Here is a 23,223-nt window from a genome sequence, read left to right on the forward strand (position 1 = left end):
CCTGCCCTGGGCAAACTTGCCATCACTGAAGGCCTGGGTGTTGTGATGGAGCTCAGTCCCTCGCAGGATTGGGCCTGTCCTGTGTGTTTAGAGACAGTCTGTGCTGGGGAAGGGCACGTGTGCAGTTGACCTGCCCTGCTCCAAATAAATCGGTGGGTGCGGGCCGGAGTGGGCAAGAGGCTCAGATGACTTTGGACAGTACATGGGGACCAATTCTTCCCTGCTGCCCCACTGGAGCCAATGGCCTGGCCTGGGTACCCACAGAACACGGTCCATAGGGCAGTTCTCCATTGGGGTCCTTCAGTCTGGACAGTGTTTGGATTCTTATAAAGAGACAATCCAAGCTGGATCAGAACCAGCCCAGGGGTTCGGGCTTAGCAGAGGAAACACCACACACCACAGGTGCTGGTCCCAAACTGCCTGCCACTCAGGGCAGGGCCCTGGGGTGGTTGGGTTGGGGTGAAAGCAGCTGTCTCTGGGTGTGCACATGTGGCCCCCATCCCCACGGTGGCAGGCAGAGGCACTGGGCGAGCCCTGACCCTCTCTCCAGGCCGATTGCTGGTTTACTCACAGGCTCACGGAGCTGCGGCGCAGAGAGCCCGACTTGCGCTTCAGGGTGGTGCAAACCAGCAGGTCCGTGAAGAGGAAGAGCGAACGGTCCTTCTTACCACCCACTGCCTTCTGCATGGCAACAAGCGGGGGGAATTAACCCTTTCACTCCCCAAACCCAGGTGATGGCAATACAAAGAAAAAAAAGCAGCACATTTAAAGGCAAAACAGGTTCTGGCTGATGCAGCATCAAAGTGAAGGATCTGGGGATGAGAGGATGATTCTGACCCCCCACCCTTGCCCGATGGACACTGGACTGCAGGGTACAGGCTAGAGATATTTTTAAATGGCTTGTCCATGAGCGAGCCAAGCTCAGATTTGTTTGTCCGACAAGACAATATGGTTGCCCCAATATTGCTTTTTGAGGCCAAGATGACATTTAAAATTCAGTAATTATGGGACAATTCTCAAGCTCACCTTCTGCTCAGCCCTTATTTCAGGCTCAGCCCCCAGTGACGCCAGCGGGAGCTTAGCTGGAGTAAGAACCTCTGGATCTGGTGAGCCCTTATTAATAAAGGGCCACCTTTTGTAAGCACCGGATTGACGTTGCCAGGCTTGTGTCTGGTGTATAGTACCTGTCCTGAGGGCCAGGACAAGCTGCTGGGCTGATCTGAGTCTAAAAGTCCCAGGTGCACTGACTGCTCAGCACATCCTGCCTGAAGCTAAAACCGAATGAGCCGCCTGCCTCAGCTTCCTCACACCTGCCGCTCACTAGCAGCTGCAACTCACCTGCCACATTCAGAATTAGCCAGGACAGAGCCCGAACAGTCAGCCCGAGCCTGACTGCAGCAGAGCAGCTGGCCAGGCTGGCAAACTGTCCATTTGCAAAGGAACTGAGGCGGGAAGAGGCCAACTTTCATCTGCACTTCAGGTCAGGCACGCTGCTCCGTTAATCCAGAAGTCCTGACTCTCAGCAATAGCCGCTGCACCTTGGTGCCTTACTAGCCTTGCGTGGAAGCTGGCAATACAGGCTCAGAGAATTGAATCAAGGCTGGAAAGACGCCATCACAATACAGTAGGGTGTGATCAGCACATCAGCAAGGCTGCACAGCATGGTCGGCGGGGTTTGCTGAGAGGAGGAGAGTGGAGGGGGCGGCCTAATCTAGCACGAAGGGCACGTGGAAGCAAGGACCGCGGTCGGAAGATGGGCAGAGCCTGTCTGAATGAGCAGCCTTGCTCGTCGTGGCCTGAAGCATGTTCGTGGTGTCTTGGAGCCGAGCTGGGCGACAAGACATCACTCGCTCTCTGTCCTTGCTCTGCAGGCCCATGACAGATGAGATCCACAGGGGAGCACATGCTGTTACTGAGTAAGCGTGTGGCTACAGCTCCTGATCCTTAGGCTGCACTGGGCAGGTCCTGCTGAGCTATGGAGAAGAACAGTCTTCAACACCAAGTGCCCTAACCACTGCGATAACCTACTGTAAGGTGCATCTAATGTCTGAGGCCATTACTCCCATTTGCAAGCGCTTGGGCAGAGGCCGGGTCTCCCCTGTGTTTGTACAGCACCTAGCCCAACGGGGCCCTGATCCGGATAGGGGCTCTGAGCGATACTGTAACACAAAGAAATAACCACAGTAGGACCACAGAGTCATCTTAGAGATCGGTGATGGGAAGGACCGATTACTGTAAGTCACCTAGCTCATCCCACCTCCAATGCATGTTCGCCCTAAGGCCTCTTGTTCAGAGCTAATCAAGTGATCACAGACACCACTGTTTGCTGTCATTTGTGGGTCATCGTGAGTCTTTGGATGGCTGCCGGGCATTGCCGAAAACGCTGGCAAATCCTGACAGTTCCTCCGATCACAGCACAAACTAGTATTGTTGGAAGATTTCACTGAGATTTGTGACTTCTTGTTCTACTGCTTAGAAAATGTCAGTTGTTCTGTTGGGGCAGTGAAGAAATAATATCATGTGACTTAAGTAACTAATGAGACTCTACCAATGGCAGCAACGTACAAAATTAACGGTTCATGAACCAAAATTGGTTTGCAAAATCTATTTGGCATCTGTGACTGACAAGAAGTGGAATTAACCTGGGAGCAGCTCGTGAAGGGTAAAACGGGGCCGAAGCAACGGCTAATATTGTTTGCACTGAGTTATTTGAACTCTATTCTTGACCATTCTCTCTCTGCTTTTGACCAGTTTCTCACCCCACTTACCCATGGCAATAAACCTTTTTCATTGTTCTGAATAACCTGTGTCTTTCTTGCTTGCCCTGCCTGTGGTTCCTCCCAGATTTCTGGGGCTGAGCTCCCAGGATGTGCCCCGAGAACCGTGTCCGTACAAACTCACATGCTCTCTCTCCTTGGCAAATCCAAATGACCTTGGGTCATAGCTGGTGGAGCAGGGCTAACGCATCTGGTGAAAAGGGGCCTATGTATTTTGATCAGCACTGGCAGGCTGGTGCTGCGTTGTTATGGAAACAGCCCACAGAATACTTGACTGGGAAATGCAAAAGCAAGCTTGCCTTTCTCTTGTTTGAAAACCCCTGGGTTTCATTGCATAAGGGCGAGAAGGAGGCAGTGAACATGCTTCTTTTGAAAGCGGCCGCGTGCGCTAGATGAATGAAGGTTTCAGGTTTCTCTCTGTGGTTTTGTAGCACTTTAAATAGACCACACTCCTCCACAGCAACTGGAGTCAGCGAATGACAGAAACCAGGGGGACAAAATTTCTCTCTAGCTCTCCCAGCCCATCCCCACCTGCTCAGGGCTTTATGGTATAATTTATAGATTCAAAGAGTGTAATGCCAGAAGGGATCGTCAGATCATCTATGTCCAACCTCCTATATGTCACAGGGCATTACATGTCACCCAGTTTCCCCTATACTGAGCCTAATGATTTGTGTTTGGCTAATGCATCTCTTCCGGAAGGGCAGCCATTCCTTCAAGTGCCTTGTCTAACTGAACTCCCAGTATCTCAAGTGGTGCAACTTTAATCACTTCCCTTGGGACACCAGTCCACAGTCACAGTGCCCTGGATTATCTTGGAGGGGTTTAAGGTATGACAGAGTGCCCTATGGGGAACTAATCCATAACAAATCCCTTGTACCAAAGTTGATAACCTGAGAAGACAAGGGATTAAAACCTGACATGTTACAGGTGCTTGGGAGACACGTGGTATTAAGGTTCCATTTATAAGTGGTCTATAAAGGGTTAATAAACGATCAATCAATGTTCTAAGCATGTGACAGACATGAGTGGCATACGTTATGAATGGCTAGAAGGGGCTATAGATGGCCATAAACCATGGTTACAAGAACCACATGACCTACTGATATATGGATTTGAAAGCCAGAAGGGATCATCTAGTCTGACCTCCTGCATAACGCCAGCCAGAGAAAGTCACACAGTAATTTCTACATCATGCCCACAACTTCTGTTTGAGCTACAGTACCTCTTCAAAAAAGATATCCAGTCTGAATTTAAAGACTTTCCACCCTTCCAATGGTTAATCATCCACACTGCTAAAAATCTGCACCAGGTTGGACCCAATAACAATGTAAAACAACTGATTAACCATTTATTAATGTCTATTAACCCTCTATAAACAGAACCCCCATATAAAGTCTGATTTGTTTGCATGAATGATGTGGTTTTACTTGCTGAGAAGGACACTGTTAGCAAAATCAGTGCACAATCAAACCCCCTTAAAATCAATGGGAATCTCTTCTCTGACTTATATGGAATCTGGCCCAGGCCCCCAGTGTTCTGCCTTCTAGAAGTTTAGAATGCTTGAATCTTCTTTTCATATTCCATTCCACCTGCCCATCCCAGTTCTCATGCTGGGCCCCGGCACATACCTACCTGAAAGCCACCCATCGCACAATAAACTGGCACCTGTAACCCGTGTTGCCAGCATCACTTGGCATCAGAGAGGCAGGATGGCGCAGGAGTTAAGGCATTCACCTAGGCCTTGAAAAAGACCTGGGTTCAATTCCCTGCTCTGCCACAGGCTTCTGGGGTGACCTTAGGCAAGTCTCTCTGTGTCACAGGTGGCTATCTGTAAAATGGGGCCAATTGCACTGTCCTACCACACAGGGGTGTCCTGATGCTAAATAGATTGTGAGGTGCTTAGCTACTGTGGTGATAGGCACCATAGATGTACCTTTGATAGATTCAGTTCGCTGACCAAAGCAGATTTCCCCTTCCAGAAAGTCACAGGAAAAGCAGCCCCAGGGTGCTTGCGTTGCCTTTGCTGTACCTGTTCTGCGGCTAAACAGGGTCTGTGCTCTGGGGGAGACTGTCACTACATTGCAGAAGGGAACACCCTACATGGCAGAAACAAGCTCAGCAACAGCCACAGAGCTCCCTCCCCAAACTCCAGGCCTTGCAATTATTATTCACTGGCTGTATAAAGCACCAAGGTGCACTTGACTCCAGGGTCTGGCGATTCAGGGGAGATCTACCCTCTGGGAGCCTTGTGTACTGCACTTGGCTCTCTGCTCTGCACACGTCGCTGCAAGCGCTCAGCAAGCCTGGAAGATGACCTCGAAAGCTCCCATTGCCTCTGAGAGAGGTCACGTCTCCGAGTCATGAGGCCAGGCGCGCATGGAAGGGGCAGGCGAGGACGAGGGGCAGTGATGGTAGACAGGGAGGGCGGCTCTTACCACTTCCACCACCATCTCCTGGCGTAGGAACCTCCGGAGCGGGGCCTGGAGCTGCAAGGACAGAAACAAAAAGAGTTGTGGGAGGCGCCACGTGTTCTGTCGGTCTCAGTGCTAACATCGGAGCGGGCATGATAATGCGGACAAGGCTCTTGCTGTTAACATGGAAGGGATTGATTCAGGACATCACAGCAGCAGCAGGGTTTTAAGTACTCCTCTGTGCTCCGGGACCATCTTCCAACAGAGGGGCTCACCTTTATGAACATGACTGAATTGCTCCTCAAACCCTCCCTGTAGGCGAGGAGCATGAAGGCCTAGCCACAAAGAGGAGAAATCAGGCTAGATTGAGAGAAGCAGGGTTGGACTGGGGTGGCCCAGAGACAACAGATAGGAGCTGTCTTAGGAGAAACCAGACAGGAGTATCTGAGTTTCTGGAGAAACCGACAGGGGCCAGCTTGGCCGGATACTCTGGGTAAAGCCACTGGTGTCAAATTACCCCTTCCCCAGGGCTAGCGGTTAGTTGTGAAATTCAGACTCAGAACCAAACTCCAGCAGGGTTCAAAGAAGTTCAGATCTGGGGTTTCGCTTCAGCCCCTTGCAGAGTTAGGGAACAGCCGTCGCGTTCTAGTCCAGATCCACAAGGTCCCAAAGCCTGGGTGTGTTCGGACTGGGGTGCGGCCTGGGCCCCATCTCATGGCAGGGTGAATCAGGGGCTGAAACAATCAGTGCAGGATTGAGAGACAGAGAAACGAGGTTCGAAGGGGCTTGTGTCCCCTGACGCAGCGCTGGGCCGGAACTCTCAGCTACCACAGCTCAGCCACTCGCCCAACCAATGGACGCCTAGCTAGGGCTACCTTTTTAACCGGCCTCTAGCTCGTGCCCCTGAGAATGCTACCCAGGGCCACTGCCCTCTCCATACAAAGGATGCGGGTAGCTAGTGGTTTGCCTGGAGCACTGCATTGCATACATACATCCTCCATCCCTTCGATGTGGGACTCGATCTCCTGCACTATCCTGGCGTTCCTCTCCACCTCCTCGGCGCTCTTCATCCCTTTGTTTATCTTCTCGGCCACTTGCTTGATGTTCCTCTGGGCGTCTATTAGGAAGGGGTGGTCGGGGTGGTCCACGGGCGTGTGCTTCAGAAGGTCCTAGCGGAAGAAATATTGAAAAAAGTTAAGGTACCCAAAGCAGTGCACTGAGCAACAAAAATGATAAAGGTCTAGAAAACATGAGCTAGGAGGGAAGATTGAAAACATGGGGTTTGTTTAGTCTGGAGAAGAGAAGACTGAGAGGGGACATGATGACAGTTTTCGAGTACATAAAAGGTTGTTACAAGGAGGGAGGTAAATTGTTCTCAATAACCTCCGCAAAAAGAACAGGAGTACTTGTGGCACCTTAGAGACTAACAAGTTTATTGGAACATAAGCTTTTGTGAGCTACAGCTCACTTCATCAGATGCACAGAATGGAACATATAGTAAGATATATATATACACATACAGATAAGTTAGAAGTTACCATACAAACTGTGAGAGGCTAATTAGTTAAGATGAGCTATTATCAGAAGGAGGAGAAAAAAAAAAACTTTTGTAGTGATGATCAAGATGGCCCATTTAGACAGTTGACAAGAAGGTGTGAGGACACTTAACTTGGGGAAATAGATTCAATATGTGTAATGACCCAGCCACTCCCAGTCTCTATTCAAACCCAGGTTAATGGGATCTAGTTTGCATATTAATTCAAGCTCAGCAGTTTCTCCCTGGAGTCTGTTTTTGAAGCTTTTCTGTTGCAAAATTGCCACCCGTAAATCTTTTACTGAGTGGCCAGAGAGGTTGAAGTGTTCTCCCACCGGTTTTTGAATGTTATGATTCCTGATGTGAGATTTGTGTCCATTTATTCTTTTGCATAGAGACTGTCTGGTTTGGCCGATGTACATGGCACAGGGGCACTGCTGGCACATGATGGCATATATCACATTGGTAGATGTGCAGGTGAACGAGCCCCTGATGGCGCGGCTAATGTGATTAGGTCCTATAATGGTGTCACTTGAATAAATATGTGGACAGACTGATCAGATATGCTCTGTGCAGGATTAGATGAGATAACACTTAAAACACTGGAGTCAGCAGTAAGATCCCTTTGGGGTTAGCAGTGGGATCCCCTCTGCACTAGTGCTCCCAACGATGCGAGCAGCTCAGCCAGTGTTAGCTATGGCGGGAAAGCTTGGCAGAACTTCCCTAGGGGATTTGAGGCTACTTATGAACCTGGCGGGCTGTGATGGGCCCTGCTGAGCCTATGCTGGCCAATATTTATCTGCTAGTGCGGCGGAGGCAGATATCCTGGCGCCATTATAGACATGGTGGCACCAAGTCTCAGTCGTGCTTCCTGGAACGGTACTGAAGATAGTTTTGTGCCATCAGTATGAGTGGGCCAACCATTTCCAATACCAAGAGCTGACAGCAGCGGTCAGCGGCAGGCCAGTAGACAGGACCTTTGAGTGAGCAAACCCACAGTTGCAGCTGGCAGGGTATCACAGGGAATGAGATCATTTGCCTTTGTGAAAGACTGTTGGCTTTGCCCTGTATGGGAACCAAGCAACAAGCTCTCAGAAGAGCATGGGCTGAGACCCTTCCAAAGGGGACATCCCATAGTGAGAAAAATTCAAAGGACGATTACAGAGAGGGTTTTGCCAGTCATTTCCTGCAGCCCTTCTCGCTATTGTGGACAGGTCTGGTCTCCCTCAAAGTCCAGCCCTCCAGCATCTTGCTGCTCACACAACGCCATTATGTTGCATATATTGCTCCCTACTTTGTGACTGTCTTCATCAGAAGCAGACAGAAATATCTCCATTACGATTACACACTTTTTTAAAAAGTCCAGCTGCCCCTTTCTGATGTTCCAATGGGGAGCTGAAGGCTCCAGGAAAAAACCCCAACAATATTACACATCTCTCATAAGCCAATCAGGAAACAAAGATTTACATATGTTGTATGATTGGATCATCACAAGGTGATCACATTTTCACAGAACTCAGCTGGAACAAATTGCAATTGCCATCTGGGGTGTTGCAGGGATCCGTTGATGGCTGAACATATAAAGTACTGTTAAATACCATCACAGTAGATTCACTGCTTTAGACAATTTTCTGAAAAGACAGACAACATCTTGCAGGCCTATTTCATGACTGCTCCTAGCCAGTCGTGAGACAGGTGTTTACTTTCATACGTAACAAACCAATCTGCTTCATTACTGAAGTCAAATGTCCAGCAGTGGACACAATAGCTAAAATATGATCAACCACTAATTTACAGGGTATGGATTAAGAGTATGGAACAGGTAATCATCACCAGTCGCCCATTCCCAGCTTCTGACAAACAGAGGCTAGGGATACCATCGCTTCCCATCCTGGCTAATAGCCATTGATACACCTATTATCCATGAACTTATCTAGTTATTTTTTGAACCCTCTTATAGTCTTGGCCTTCACCACATACTCTGGCAAGGAGTTCCAAAGGTTGACTGTGCGTTGTGTGAAGAAATATTTCCTTTTGTTTGTTTTAAATCTGCTGCCAATCAATTTCTTTGGGTGGCCCCTAGTTCTTGTGTTATGAAAAGGAGTAAATAACACTTCCTTGTTTACTTTCTCCACACCAGTCATGATTTTATAGACTATCATACTCCCCCTTAGTGGTCTCATTGAAACCCTCCTGGGGACTGAGTCTCCCCAGGGGCTGCTCTCACCCAAACAGGAGATAACACCAACTGGGCGATCATGGCAGTGTCTTGCCCAGCAAGGCCAGCTCAGACCTGCTTGGACACATTTGCCGTGGGCCAGCCCCACCTTGATTTGTGCCACCTGAAGAACTGCCCGGGCAAAGCTGCTGCAGAATAAAGCCAGGCGCTCGCAGAGCGCAGGGTGGAGGAGAAGAGTGACGCTGAGCAGAAGGGGCGACTGGTTTCATTGCTCTGCCAGCTGTCAGAACGTTAGTCATTTAAAGCAAATAAAACCTGCTGGTTAATTGGCCGGATATGAATGAAAACACTCCGGAGGATGAGTACTTGGAGTTAATTTAATGCCGCCCACGGGCATCCATCAGGGCAGACGGCAGTGCTGGGGATGGCAGCAAGCCTGGCCACTCCTTGGGGATGTGCGATCTGTAGCAGTGGGAGGCACGCTCCCCCAGGCTGGAGGGAGGCTGTCTGGACAGAGATCGATCTGGCTGCGGTGTGTGCATGCTTTCCGTCGCCATTCAGCTTCCCCTCCCACTCCGTCAGCATTTCGGCAGGTTCCCTAACATCCCTGCTTGTGCAGCGGGCTCCCCGCCAGGAGCTGTTCTGCCTTTTATCAACGGCTGGTGCTGCGTCCTCCTTGCAGCTCTTCCCGTGAACCAGCCATCGAACTGGATGCTGCTTCTCCCCCCGCTAACAGTTTGCCAAGGAGCACGGGGGTCTCCAGCGATCAACCAATCTGCCAGCCACTTGGCAAAGAGCAGTAAGAGCTGGCTTGGGCCAATGCAATGCCTGGCACTGGGCTTTCAGAGGGAAGCGCGAACCCCTCTAGACGGGGAATTGCTCTGGGGGATATGCCCGTCTGGCTTTCAGGCATCTGCTCTCCTTTGGCTCCTGACCACATCGAAGCAGAACGTACAGATTTATGGATCCATTCCTAGCTGATGGCAAGATCCCTGGCACCTTTTACAGTCAACCTCACTTGGCCCCTTAAAGCGGGGATGGCTATTGGAGGTAGGGCCCGATCCTGTCAGGTGCCAAGCGCCCCTGGGGAGGGACTGCATGCTGTGGATCCACACTGAGGTCAGTGGGAGTGGAGGGCACTCAGCAATCTGGAAGATCAGGCCCTAAGGGGAGATTACAAGGCCTGACTCTCCTCTTACTTGCTCAGTTTTACACCCGTGTCATTCCAGTGACTTCAAGGGAGCTATTCCTAGCCTACTCGAGTGTCACTGAGAGCTAGATCAAGCCCTCCAATGGAGCCCATGAACAGAGCATATATTAAAACTTAGTTCAAGCTGGCTGTTTTACTGGGCTCCTTCATGCAATGGAAGGGGAGAACAGGGAGAGCGTAGGGACAGATTTAAAACACAAAAGGAAGAACTGACATTGCTTTTAAAATATATACAACAAAATTACCCATGCCCCTTTAAGAGGAGGGGCGCGGCCAAGGCGGAGCAAATTAAAATTCAGAGGCAAAACCCCACTGGAGGGCGCTAAGCGAATGAAACCCAGCTGCCTGGGAAGTGCAGCTGCAGCATGTAAACAAAATTAAGGAGGGGTTTGGAAGAGAGAGAGAACAGCGGACCCAGAAGCCGGCAGACAGGCAGCTTCACAGTGCGTGTGGGCTCCAGAACAGGCAAACTCTATAGGAAGGGGAAGAAAAGTTGGATGAAGTTCTTGGGAGAAAAGTAGTGGAAACTTTGATTCAGGCCTCCCACAGAATGGTCCCCTTATTCTCTTAATAGCTTGTGGCAAACAACCCACCAAGCACTTCAGCCAGGAGCGAGCCGGAGGCTAGCTGCTCATAGCATGAAATGCTTTGGGAGTGGAGTGTGGGATCTAACATGAGAGGCGGAGCCCTGGCTGGCTGAACTGGGGTATGAAGGAGACCCCAAGCCCGAGGATGAGAAAAGAGATGGGGAATAAAGTGGGGAGTGGTGGAAGCCATTGCAGTCATGCTTTGAGAAGGGCTGTGAGGACTGGCACCAGTGAGTGCTCAGAGACAGGTTTAAATGGAGAGGCCAGGCCAGGGGATCAAGCACAGCTGGTGTTCTGAACTAACACTGGTGAAGCACTGCAATGGGTTACCTAGGGGGGTGGTAGAATCTCCTTCCTTAGAGGTTTTTAAGGTCAGGCTTGACAAAGCCCTGGCTGGGATGATTTAGTCGGGGATCAGTCCTGCTTTGAGCAGGGGGTTGGAGTAGATGACCTCCTGAGGTCCCTTCCAACCCTGATAGTCTATGATTCTATGATTGATTCTAACACACACTGCTCGGACTCGGCTTGCCAGCTCACCATCCCCTCCTTTCAAATCCCTGGGCTCTCGGACCTGTGAGAGTGATAGATGCAGCTGTGAATGGGACAGATGTTCCCTATAAAGGGGCTGGGGGACTGCAGAGAGGAGCTGCAGGAAAAGAGACTCTCCTGAAGGGAGGTGCCAGGTGGGAAGACCTGGGAGTTGGGACTGGGTAGAAAGCCCTAGCTGGAAGTTTTGTGAGTTGGTTGGTTGTCTGGACAATATATGTGTGACACTGAGGCAGCTAGTGTTAAGCAACCAGCAGGCTAAGTGTCCTAAAATCAACCTTTAAAGGACATATTAGAAAAGTATTGAAGTGATAAAAGGGTCATTTCTTGTAGATAGTTTTCAAAGCCATGTTAAATGGACAAGGGTTCTGTAATAGAGAATTAGAAGTAAATACTAATTGTATTTGCCTGTGATTACCTATATCTTGTTAGCTGTTAACAATGTGATCTAATCAGCTGGGAGACCCTGAACTTCTGTTGCTGTCTGTTACTATATTCTGTTGACTCAGAGATCAAAAAGGACATTAACATTTAGATAAAAGAAAAGGAGGACTTGTGGCACCTTAGCGACTAACCAATTTATTTGAGCATGAGCTTTCGTGAGCTACAGCTCACTTCTGAAGTGAGCTGTAGCTCACGAAAGCTCATGCTCAGATAAATTGGTTAGTCTCTAAGGTGCCACAAGTCCTCCTTTTCTTTTTGTGAATACAAACTAACACGGCTGTTACTCTGAAACCATACACACTGTAACCAGAGTGATCACTTAAGGTGAGCTATTACCAGCAGGAGAGCTGGGGGGGGGGAATAATCAAGGTGGGCCATTTCCAGCAGTTGACAAGAACGTCTGAGGAACGGGGGGGGGGGGGGAATAAACATGGGGAAATAGCTTTACTTTGTGTAATGATCCATCCACTCCCAGTCTCTATTCAAGCCTAAGTTAATTGTATCCAGTTTGCAAATTAATTCCAATTCAGCAGTCTCTCGTTGGAGTCTGTTTTTGAAGTTTTAGATGAAACTTGAGTGTAATAACATCATAGTCTATATTTCTCTTTGAAGTTTGTAGTAAACTGTCTATGAACTGCTTGAAAGGGTAATTACTTTATGCTAATCAATGCAATTAATTACCTGCGTATACATAGGAAATAGGAGGTTTACTTCAAAGCAACAATGTATATTATGTATTCATTGTCCAAGGAATGCCTACTGTGTTATCGGCTGTCAGGAGGCTGTCGTAGCCTCACAGAGTTCTATAAAAGAACTCTAGGACCTGATCCTGTCATCTCAGATCGGCTTGAACTTTATCAGGGGAAGTTTAAGTCACAAGACTGAGGTCTTTTGGATTACCCTGCACATTCTCATGGAACATAAAAACGGCCATACTGGGTCAGACCATCTAGCCCAGTATCCTGTCTTCCGACAGTGGTCAATGCCAGGTGCCCCAGAGGGAATGAACAGAACAGGTAATCATCAAGTAATCCATCACTTGATGATTACCTGTTTTGAACAAGAATTTGAACAAACTCTATACATGGACAGTAACCTATTAAATTGATTCTGCAAGAACTTTTACAAGTCAGCAGCTCACCTATGCTATGAAACTGACCTAAGAACTTTATTCATATCTGTAGGTATAATGATCTTTTATTCACAAGAACTTTTTCTTTTTAATAAATCTTAGATTAATTAATAAGAATTGGCTGTAAGCGTATATTTGGGTGAGATATGAAATATTCATTGACCTGGTGGGTATGTGTCCAATTTCTTGGGATCGATAGAACTTTATATATGGTGAATAAGATTTTAAACAATCCTCACCAGATTTGACTTGGCTGTCTGGATGGGAGCCCAGGGCTCGATTGTTTTAGGGGAGCTGTATTTCTGGCTTTTTGGGTAAACAGTAAGGTATTGCAGAAGCTGTTTTGTTGCTGGCTTGGTGAATCTAATTATTAGAATAAACCACCAGTTTTGGGGATAGTCTGCTCCATTCTTTACAGTTTGCCCAGATTGAGCATTCTCAGAGTGACCCCTTCCAGCAACCACAGTCACAACATGGAGCCCAGAAGCAAGGGCTAAAGCCTGATTTGGGCGTGGCTGATAATTCCCTGTCTGATGAAGAACATTGCCAGCTACACTGAGTCACTGAGCGACGTGACTATTCCGACCTTTATCCACCTGCCCCCCTCCTGTCTATGCCCCTCACTTGTTGTGACAATCTGAATTTAATTTGTACAATGCTCAGGGCAAGGACTGTGTCCTGTCTTTTGTGTTTTGTGGAGGCATTTTATGCATTTCTGGGCACTCAAATAATCATCATCATCTTTTGAACAGCCCCATCAGAGGACTGCACCTAAATCAACACTCCTGGAGTGTTTGGAGAGTACGTGCAAAAGACAGCAGCAGAAGGGAGCGAAAAAATGAGTGGTTGCATGGCTGGAGAAGAATCCTGTTTCCCACTCAGGTTTCAGAAGCCACCGTTCCCATTATTTTCGCAGGGCACTGACTGAGAGCTTGACTGTTTGGGGATAATGGGGAAGATTTCGTAGGCATGTTCATTTGGTCTAGTTATTAATGTTCAGAGCTCCAGTCTCTGATTTTTTTGGATACGGTCTGAGATGGTTCGATCAACGGAGGTGACCGAGTGCATATTCTCTGGAAATGGCAACACTTGTGGTTTAGATGTATTAATCCCATGAAAAACAAAAGCAGCAAACACTTCCCCAGTTCATAGACTTTCAGGCCATTATGGTTATCTGTCTATCTAGGGTGTTTATATGCCACCCCCTCATTACTGTACAATACCTCACAATCATCTAGTCTGACCTCCTGCATTACCAGAGCCAGAGAGTTCCTGTGGTTGGACTAGGGTGCATTTTTAAGACAGTTTATCCTGATTTGAAGATATCAGGTGATGGAGAATCCATCACATCCCTAGGTGAATTGTTCCAATGGCTAATTACCCTCACTTTAAAAAGGGGCACTTTATTTCTAGTCTGAAATTATCTAGTTTCAGCTTCCAGCATTGGATCTTATTATGCTTTTTGCTTGCTAGATTTAAAAGCCGTTTTCTATCTGAAATCTTCTCCCCAGGTAGGAAGCTATAAACCATGATCAAGACCTCCTCCCACCACCCCCAAATAACCTTCGCTTTGACATGCTAAATAGACCAAGCAATCTAAACTCGTTGCAAACAATCGCTTTACTCTCTAACAACAGCTTATTTTATTTACAGAACTGAAATACTGAGAATTCAGAGATCCTGAAATAAAAGCCATTTGTGGTATCAAGCTCTGTCAACTGCTTTATGTTTTTGCTTAAGTAAATAGCATCTTGTTTCCTAATAGGTAACATTTGATCCTTTCAGCAGAGTTATTTTTCAAACCCCCAAAGGGACTAATCCAGAGCTCAGGATAAAAAATTTGAGGGAGGTCTTTAGCTTTCCTGGTCAGGTGGCTAGTGATAAATCAGATTTCACAGCTGGCCTCTAAGAACTTTAAGGATGCTCTAGAGGATTACCTGGTGCTTGACCTGACAACCAGTTTAACTACCTGTAGGCACTGGTTAAAAATTCTTCCTATTTTGCCTGGAACGCCACCCCCTGCTGGGTGAATTACACTTCTTCCGTAGTCTGCACAGTGTCTGTGCGCTGACAGCTTTGGCAATGCCCCTTGGCTTAATTCACTGTGGAAACCTCAGATGTCTGGGTCTGTATGAGGCACAAAAACAGTATTTACTTGTGCATGGACCAGTGAGATCATTCCATTTGCTGCAAATATTACTGTAACAAAGACAAGACATGGGAAACTGACTGGCTTGGATCCCTTATTTTCATTAGCAGCCGGCCAGTTAAAACACATCCATAATTAGGTTAGGGTGACCGCTAAACTATTGGCATTGAAGGCTTGAGGATGACAGATTGTGGGTATGCAAATAATCAAGAAGAGCACTGGCAGACAAACCGATGGCAGCAGAAACAGGTCAATTACTAAGAGTCAAAACAAGTGGCCTACATGTGGCAAGTTAACAAAAATGAGGCTGTGATCTTGTCTAAAAAACCTTACAGACTAAGCAAAGACAGATTCACCGCAAGTCCCAGGACAGGAGACCAGCAACGGAAACCACAGCTGCGGTAGGAAGTGGCATTGTTACTGCGCAAGCCAGGGAGATGGCATTGACTCGATGTCCCATGGGGCACTTTGTGATGAGCCATAGAACAAGAGGCCTTAACGAATCATGGCCATTTGAGATCCTGCAGCCCTTCTCACGTGAGTAGCAGCATTAACCCTGGCATCCTGGCCAAATTCAAGCTCTGCTAATTACGTTTTTCTTCTTTAAAGCTTCTTCTGTAGTTTTAGCTGGATACAGTGATTTTTCTCCCTACTTCCTGTACTAAACTGTTGCTAAAAGAAAAGGAGTACTTGTGGCACCTTAGAGACTAACCAATTTATTTGAGCATAAGCTTTCATGAGCTACAGCTCACTTCATTGGATGCATACTGTGGGTTTCCGAAAGCATACGAAAGCTTATGCTCAAATAAATTGGTTAGTCTCTAAGGTGCCACAAGTCCTCCTTTTCTTTTTGCGAATACAGACTAACACGGCTGTTACTCTGTAAACTGTTGCTATATTTTACCCCAGAGGTGGCAGCGTTTCAAATTGGGGCTTAAGTGACGTCTGTAATATTGGGATCCTTATTATACATTGTGATTTTTTTTTTATGTGCCGTTCCTAGAAATCCCAGTTCAAACGGCGACTATTCCCATGACGTGTATGTTTAAAGAGGAGCTATACTGCATGTGTGGGGTTGGCATCCAGCCGGCTCCAATGAAAAAAGAAAAAAGTTAGCTTCAACTTTCTGAAGCTGAACCTTGGACTCCTGCAGCTGCTCTTCTTAGCCAGAGCTTTCTCGAGAAGGCTGGACGAAATAATGATGCACGTTTCCTACCACTGGGAGAGTGACTGGAATAGCAGAGGTGCTGGCAACACCAGTAGAGCTGTGTGGTGCCCGTGGACAATTGGGTTATCAGGAGCGACTGGATGGAACCAGGAGTGATGGCGGGGCTGTGTGAAGAAACTTGAACACTGACAACCAGCCCTGAGAGTGGTGACTGGCAGCTACATTTTTCTGAGTGACAACGTGAAATCTCTCCTGCACCCTAGTGAGGGAATAACTGATTGCCCCTGAGGAATGAAAGGCCAGTGGACAAATCAGGGGAAGAAGGATGGAGGGAGCCCTGGTCACGGACAAGGGTTTCAGCTCAACGTGGCATCTAGAGCCCTGGTACACACAGACATAGAGCTGGCAATGCTTTGAATCTGCAGTCACTGAACTGGATGGCTGGTCTGCTGTGAAAAGGACGTCAGGGTGGAGGACACAGCTGAAGGGAGCACTGCTGCTTGCTTGCCCGTGGATCTCGTTAGCTGCCTCCGTGGCTGCTTGGGGGGCAACGGTGAGGAATAGGATATTGCGCTCTGCTCAATAGCTGGCAACAGCACGTGGGAATGGCCAGAGAATCCACAGTAGTGGCGTGAACGCAGCCCTTGCACAAGGTCAGCGAACGTCAATCTCTCCCTCCCCTCCTTCCCAGGACTCTTCTCGTCCCGATCCCCCTCCTTTTCTCCCCAATTCTTCCTGTCTCTCCGTTCCCTCTTTGGTCTCACGACTGGAACTGCGAACAGACGTTGTCCCTCAGCGTCAGAGGGTCAGATCACGGCATAAAAGAATTTCCATTCCCGACAGGCTAAGGTGGTTTCTACCCTAAAGGCCGAGTAACAGCCACTTCCTAGAAGCCAATCCGATGTGCTCCCTCTCAGCCAGGCATGGGACATGTCTGCGGCAGGTAGTGCATAATCCTCCCCGGCAGCCATCAGCCCCTGCTCGCACAATCCCTGCTCCAGGCTGGGCGGTTCCTTTCAGCAGGGTGGAAAGGAAGCCGCAGCCCATGTTGATGATACGAACACTATGCAAAGAGTCTCCGGATCATGTAGATCTATTTCTTCTCAAGATCCCAAAGTGCTTTCCAGACATTAACCCACCAGCGAGGTAGTGAGAGTCAGTATTGATGCGCCCAGTTCAGAGATGGCTCACAGAAGCCCAGAGTGGTGCAAGGTAAATGCCACTGTCTTAAGCTATCCCTATTAGAAGGCGAACTATCCTTGCACATCTCCGGAGCTGGAAAGTCTACGCCTCTCCTTGGTAGCGCGTTTCACCGTCTAATTCTTTCAAACTATAAAGTTCTCCTGTCCCTAATGCTTAAGCTACATTTCATCTGCAACAGCTGATGCTGGAAACTTCTTGTTCTGTCCTCAGTGATGACTAAAAATAATTGGGCCTGGCCTTTATAAACATCCTGTTTGATATTTGCAGGTAGCTATTGTGTGTCACTGCAGCGGTCTTCTCTCCAGACTGATCATTCCCTTCTCAACCTTTCCCCAGGGCCCCATTGCTCTCCTCTGAGCTCTCTTCAACCTCTCCAATCAAGCTGTCACTCATACGGAATTACATACGTTGGGCCAAGATGTTCAAAAGCAACTAGTGATTTGGGGTCACTCTGTTTTTTGGGGCCCAACTCAAAGCACCTTAATGAGGCCTGATTTTCACAAACTGCTCCCCACCTGCCTCTACAAATTGGGCCTGTCTCAAGTTGGACACCCAAAATGACTTGTCATCTTTGAAAATCTTGGCACCTCCAGCCCTGGAGAGATGCTGTAATGTATATAGTATAAATGCAAAGCAATAACTAGTTAATAAAGCAGCAGCATTGAGCAATTCTGTATTAGCTATCGATGTCAGGCTCAGGTGTGTGTTTGGAGGCTAGTGTCCTTGGCTCACTGGAGACACTGCACACACCATAATGTAAGAGAATAATGCCGGGGTACTTCTTCCATCACTGTACAGACCAAACCAAATCCACTGATCCACGCACCTCCGAACTAAGGGGGAGTGCAGGATCCAGATCCAAACTCTGCAGTTTGGGCTCTTGTCCAGGAAAGACCAGAAACAAGGTCTTAGTCAGCCATGTACTAGCCCGCGTCCACACTAGAGAGAGCTGAAGGGAGCAGCTAACACAGAAGTGGAAGGGTTTTGTGTGTGGAGTATAGTGGGGATGCAAATAACTCATGCTAAATCACTAATGATGACAAACTCGGATTATCCCCTACATTTGCAGTTGTAGTAGATCGAGCCATGTAATCTCAATTTCCTTCTTCCTCCCCAGCTCCCACCATGGCTCCACCATGTAACCAAAGCTGGGCACTTGCATTCAAGTGCAAATCCCTCTGAAACTTGCCTAGTGTCTGGATTTCATTACAAAGGTAAAGCTCAAGGAGGACCTTGCTGATAGGCAGGAGGCTCCTTTGTAATGAATCCAGGCCCTGTTTTAAACGATCCACAGTTTTACATCAAAATCATGTGATGCTAGCAGCTCTGCATGGTTTCAAAATGAAACTAGGCGAACCCCCCTGGCTTGGACTCTGTTTCACACCGAGATCTGAGGTCACCAGAACCTGCAACTCAAACCCAAGCACAGGGGACATGGATCCTGTGCAAATAAAAATGGAAGGACCTGGTTGCAAAGATCTCTGCGATAAGAAACTGCTGCAAGTCTGTTCATCCGCTAGGGTAGTGAGCATGACGTACGAACCTAGACAGGCAGAACTTTACCCAGCTCTATCCAGAAGGGGCTGCTTTGACAACAGTCACTGGAAATACCTTTAATTGCAAAGTCTGGGGGTGTTTGATCCAGTGATCTCTAGACATCTCCATACATCTAGGGATTTGGTCTGGCCCCATCTCTGTATGTAGGCATCTATGTATTTAGGCTTGTGGAGGATGCTCATCGCAATTCTATCAGAGTGCTGTTCTTATTATTAGCATAGTGTCTAGGATCCACGGTCACAAGCCTGGGCTAGGTGCTGATGCTGTACGATCACAGAACAAAGAGATGGTCCCTGCCCCTATGAGCTTACAATCTACGCACCTACCTTTAACCTTTACTCCCTGGCTTTACCCCTTTACACTTCTATACGAGTGTATGGTACCAAATTCACAGCCAAGTAGAACTCTACATCCCACCAGCACCAATCACAGGTTCACAAAGACAGCCAGGACAGAACTCAGATCCTCCAGCTCCAAAAGCACAATCCTCTAACAGAAGAAGACTCGCCACTGGCTGTTGGAAGTACAGGGCTTCTGACACACAGTTCAGCCATCCTGACTCCACCCAGTAGAAGGCAGTGGCCACACAGACACACTAGCCAGTACATTACAATATGAAGCTCTGGAGGCAAACCGTTCTGCAGCGGCAGTTCTAAGAGCTGCTTTCTCTCCTCCAGCCCTCGGCCAACCAGAGCAGAGATTCAAAGTCATAGTCTCTGGGTCAGCGTTAACATTTAACAGGCAGAAAATACCCTGAGTGTGGCTGGTTTTACCCGTGCTGCACACACCTCTCAGGAGGAAGGCTGCAGGGCCAAAACGCTGCTTGGATCCCAGCTCCCTCGAACCCCATGAGGAGAAACGCTTTTACAAGTCTCCATTTACTGCACCAAGACCAAAGCTCCATTAAACACCCCGGGAAACTGGCAGCCCTGGGAAGCCTGTTCTAGGCACATATTGCTGCCCATTGTGCTGCTGCAAGGTTATAGCCACCTGGGGCTCACTGACTCCCGCCCACCTTTCTGCAATGCAAATGCAGGTTTGTGCGCCAGCGGCGATTAGCTCCCCAGCACCAAAGAGCCGGCCGCCAGCCGGCTAAGCAGTGCTGCGGCACGGTTACCACAGCCACCCATCCGTGTGAGCCCGTCCAGCCGCGGGACAGCAGAGCATTCTGGTGTCACTACTTCAAATCCTGGCGGCTGCTAAAGGGGGTCGACGTGAGAGAACGCAGATGGCTCTCGCCGCTGTTCCGAGGGGACAACTGCCCACAGCCCAAAAACCCAGTCGGTCGGTGCTAACAGGCAAGTCTCAAGAGAGCCCCTGGACTGGACAGGCCATGGAGACTGACCTGCCCTTTCACGCCCCAAGCTGGCCCGCTGGTGGAGTGCTGTCGGGGACGCTTGCAGAGCTGTGGCCTGTGCAGCCTCCTGCTGAGAATTTCGTCTTCCAGACCCGACAGTCCGGCACCCCTCTTCTGTCCCCTGTATTCTGTTCAGTTCTGGGGCCGTGGTCCCTCCCGTCGCTGAGGGGGTGGGGCCTTTTGTTACCCACCCCCTCAGGATTTAAACAGACCGGCCCCTCCCGTTGTCGCTGGTTTCACCAGCAGACGTTTAAGGCGCTCCTTACAAGCAGCTCTCGCTCTAAGGTCTAGACCAGTGGTCTCCAACCTTTTTATGCCCAAGATCACTTTTTGAATCTAGGGGCAACCCAGGATCTTCCCCTGCCCTTCCCCAAGGCCCCACCCCTTCCCCAAAACCCCACCGCGCTCACTCCATCCCCCCCCTCCATCACTTGCTCTCCCCCACCCTCACTCACTTTCACCAGGCTGGGGCAGGGGGTTGGCCTTCCTGAGGGGGTGCAGGCTCTGGGCTGGGGCCGAGGGGTTCGCAGAGTGGGAGGGGGCTCTGGGCTGAGCCTGAGGCAAGAGGTTGGGGTGCAGGAGGGAGTGAGGGGTGCAAGCTCTAGGATGGAGTTTGGGTGTAGGAGGGGGCTCTGGGTTGGGGCAGAGTGTGGGGGTGCAGGAGGGGGTTTGGGGTGCTGGCTCTAGGAGGGGGGTCAGGGCTGGGGCTTGGGGTCCAGGAGGGGGTTTGGGGTGCAGAAGAACGTATGGGGTGCTAGCTCTGGGAGGGGGCTAGGGGTTGGGGTGCAGGAGAGGGTTCGGGGTGCAGGGGGAGTATGGGGTGCTAGCTCCGGGAGGGGGCTGGGGGTTGGGGTGCAGGAGGGGGTTCGGGGTACAGGGGGAGTATGGGGTGCTGGCTCCGGGAGGGGGCTGGGGGTTGGGGTGCAGGAGGGGGTTCGGGGTGCAGGGGGAGTATGGGGTGCTAGCTCCGGGAGGGGGCTGGGGGTTGGGGTGCAGGAGGGGGTTCGGGGTGCAGGGGGAGTATGGGGTGCTGGCTCCGGGAGGGAGCTCAGGGATGAGCATTGGGTGCGGCCTCCTGCCAGGCAGCACTCACCTCTGGTGGCTCCCGGTCGGCAGCAGGTGCAGTGAGGCTAAGGCAGGCTCCCTGCCTACCCCAGCCCCACACCGCTCCCGGAAGGGGCCAATGTGCCCCTGGGGTGGGGGCAGGTGGCTCTGCGCGCTGCCCCTCTCTGCAAGCATCGCCCCTGCAGCTCTCCCGGCCAATGGGAGCTGCGGGGGCGGTGCTTGCAGCCAGGAGCAGCACGCGGAGGGAGACCCCTGCTCCCCTGGGGCCGCAGGGCTGCACTGGCCACTTCCGGGAGTAGCGTGGGGTTGGGGTAGGCAGGGAGTCTGCCACAGCTGCCTTAGCTGAAGCCACACTACGCCGCTGGAGATCGCGATCGACTGCGAGATCCTCTCGGACCATTCAGCCCTGCTCAGCTGATTCAACTGGAAAAAGCACCTTTTGGCCTGTGTAGACAGGCCAGGGAGCTCAAAGGGCAGTTCTTAGCTGGGTGAAGCACCTGTTGGTCCTACTGATATCAACGGACCGGAGAGAACACGACATCCTTCCAAAACAACTCACAAGCGCCTGACCCGAAAGCAACGGAAGTGGGACTCAAACTCAGCTCCCTGACTTCACACCAGTGAACCACACCTCGCTCGGCAAGCCCGCACCAAGCTGACTCAGGTACTTCAAAGAGGGAAAAGGCCTATTGGCCTAGTTCAAAAAATAACTAGATAGATTCATGGAGGATAGGTCCATCAATGGCTATTAGCCAGGATGGGCTGGGATGGTGTCCCTTGCCTGTTTGCCGGAAACTAGGAATGGGCGACGGGATGGCTCACTTGATGGTGACTTGTTCTGTTCATTCCCTCTGGGGCACCTGGCATTGGCCACTGTCGGAAGACAGGATACTGGGCTAGATGGACCTTTGGTCTGACCCAGTCTGGCCGTTCTTATGATCACCCATCCCATCCCCCACTAATGCAGGATCGCTCCCTTCGGCGTGTCCCTGGGGACTCTGTCCAAGGTGAATGTGACCAACTCTACAGACAGGAATTCCATCAGCTCCTCCGGAGTTCACCGGGTGACCGACCTCACCGCATCCAACTTACACCTCTTCCCAACTGCCCAGCCTATCTGCATTGCCCCACAGATGGCTTCACGGCATTCCTCTCGGAGCCTGCAGGCCAGTGGGGACAGCCCCAGCAGGCTGCCGTGCTGCTCTGGAAATGTGGCTGCACCATTGCGGCGCGCTGGCCCCGCCCTGCCCCGCCTCACCTTGACAAGCAGCTCGTAGCGCGGGATCCTCTGCACAGGCTTGATCATCAGGTCCGACAGCGCTTGCTTCTCTTTGTTCTCCCGCATGCTTTGCTGCAGAACAGTGGGGAAGGGAGTGGGAGAGGGGGATCTCGTCAGAAATGGGACTAACGGCTCACGGGGACTGAACACCGCACGGGTCACGGCTGAGAACATAGCGAGATTCAGTAGGGCATTCACACAGCCATCAAGAGTATCCAGCGTTATCATCACCAGCAGCAACAGTTTTGGAAGGGATATTAAACCTCATCCTTCAGGGCTTCACCATTCTGGAGCTAGTAGAGACCAGGATGAGAGCTAACGCGGCGGGCAGGTTACCCCACATCTCCCCACTGCAGGGGTCTTGTGCTTTCCCCTGAGCATCTGATTCTGGCCACTGTCACTGGACTGGATGGACCTCAGATCTGATCCTGTTCCTACGGTCTGAGCCTCAGGACATGCTACAATCAGTCCCAGACCATGCACAAAACCACAGCTAGGTGGAGACTGCAGAGACAGCATCGAGATCCAGTACCTTGGGAATCCCCAGGCTAGAAACTCATCCTCGTCTCCACCACTGAAGACTGAACCAAGGAGGCGTGGCTAAATGGCTTGGGGGCGTGGC

At 50.0% G+C, this 23,223-nt stretch overlaps 1 protein-coding gene across 1 annotated transcript in view; it reads right to left on the bottom strand.

Annotated features, from left to right (window-relative positions):
- ARHGEF17 (Rho guanine nucleotide exchange factor 17) overlaps positions 1 to 23,223 on the bottom strand; it is a 238,479-nt gene that overhangs the window by 31,428 nt on the left and 183,828 nt on the right. The window contains exons 5-8 of the mRNA XM_073329132.1: positions 22,581 to 22,673; positions 6,184 to 6,360; positions 5,216 to 5,266; positions 572 to 681 (exon numbers count right to left, since the gene is read on the bottom strand). Coding sequence (XP_073185233.1) covers positions 572 to 681; positions 5,216 to 5,266; positions 6,184 to 6,360; positions 22,581 to 22,673 — 431 coding nt within the window. The remainder of the gene's footprint in view (positions 1 to 571; positions 682 to 5,215; positions 5,267 to 6,183; positions 6,361 to 22,580; positions 22,674 to 23,223) is intronic.

Source organism: Lepidochelys kempii, chromosome 1 (assembly GCF_965140265.1).
Source record: "Lepidochelys kempii isolate rLepKem1 chromosome 1, rLepKem1.hap2, whole genome shotgun sequence".
Classification (NCBI taxonomy): Eukaryota; Metazoa; Chordata; order Testudines; family Cheloniidae; genus Lepidochelys; species Lepidochelys kempii.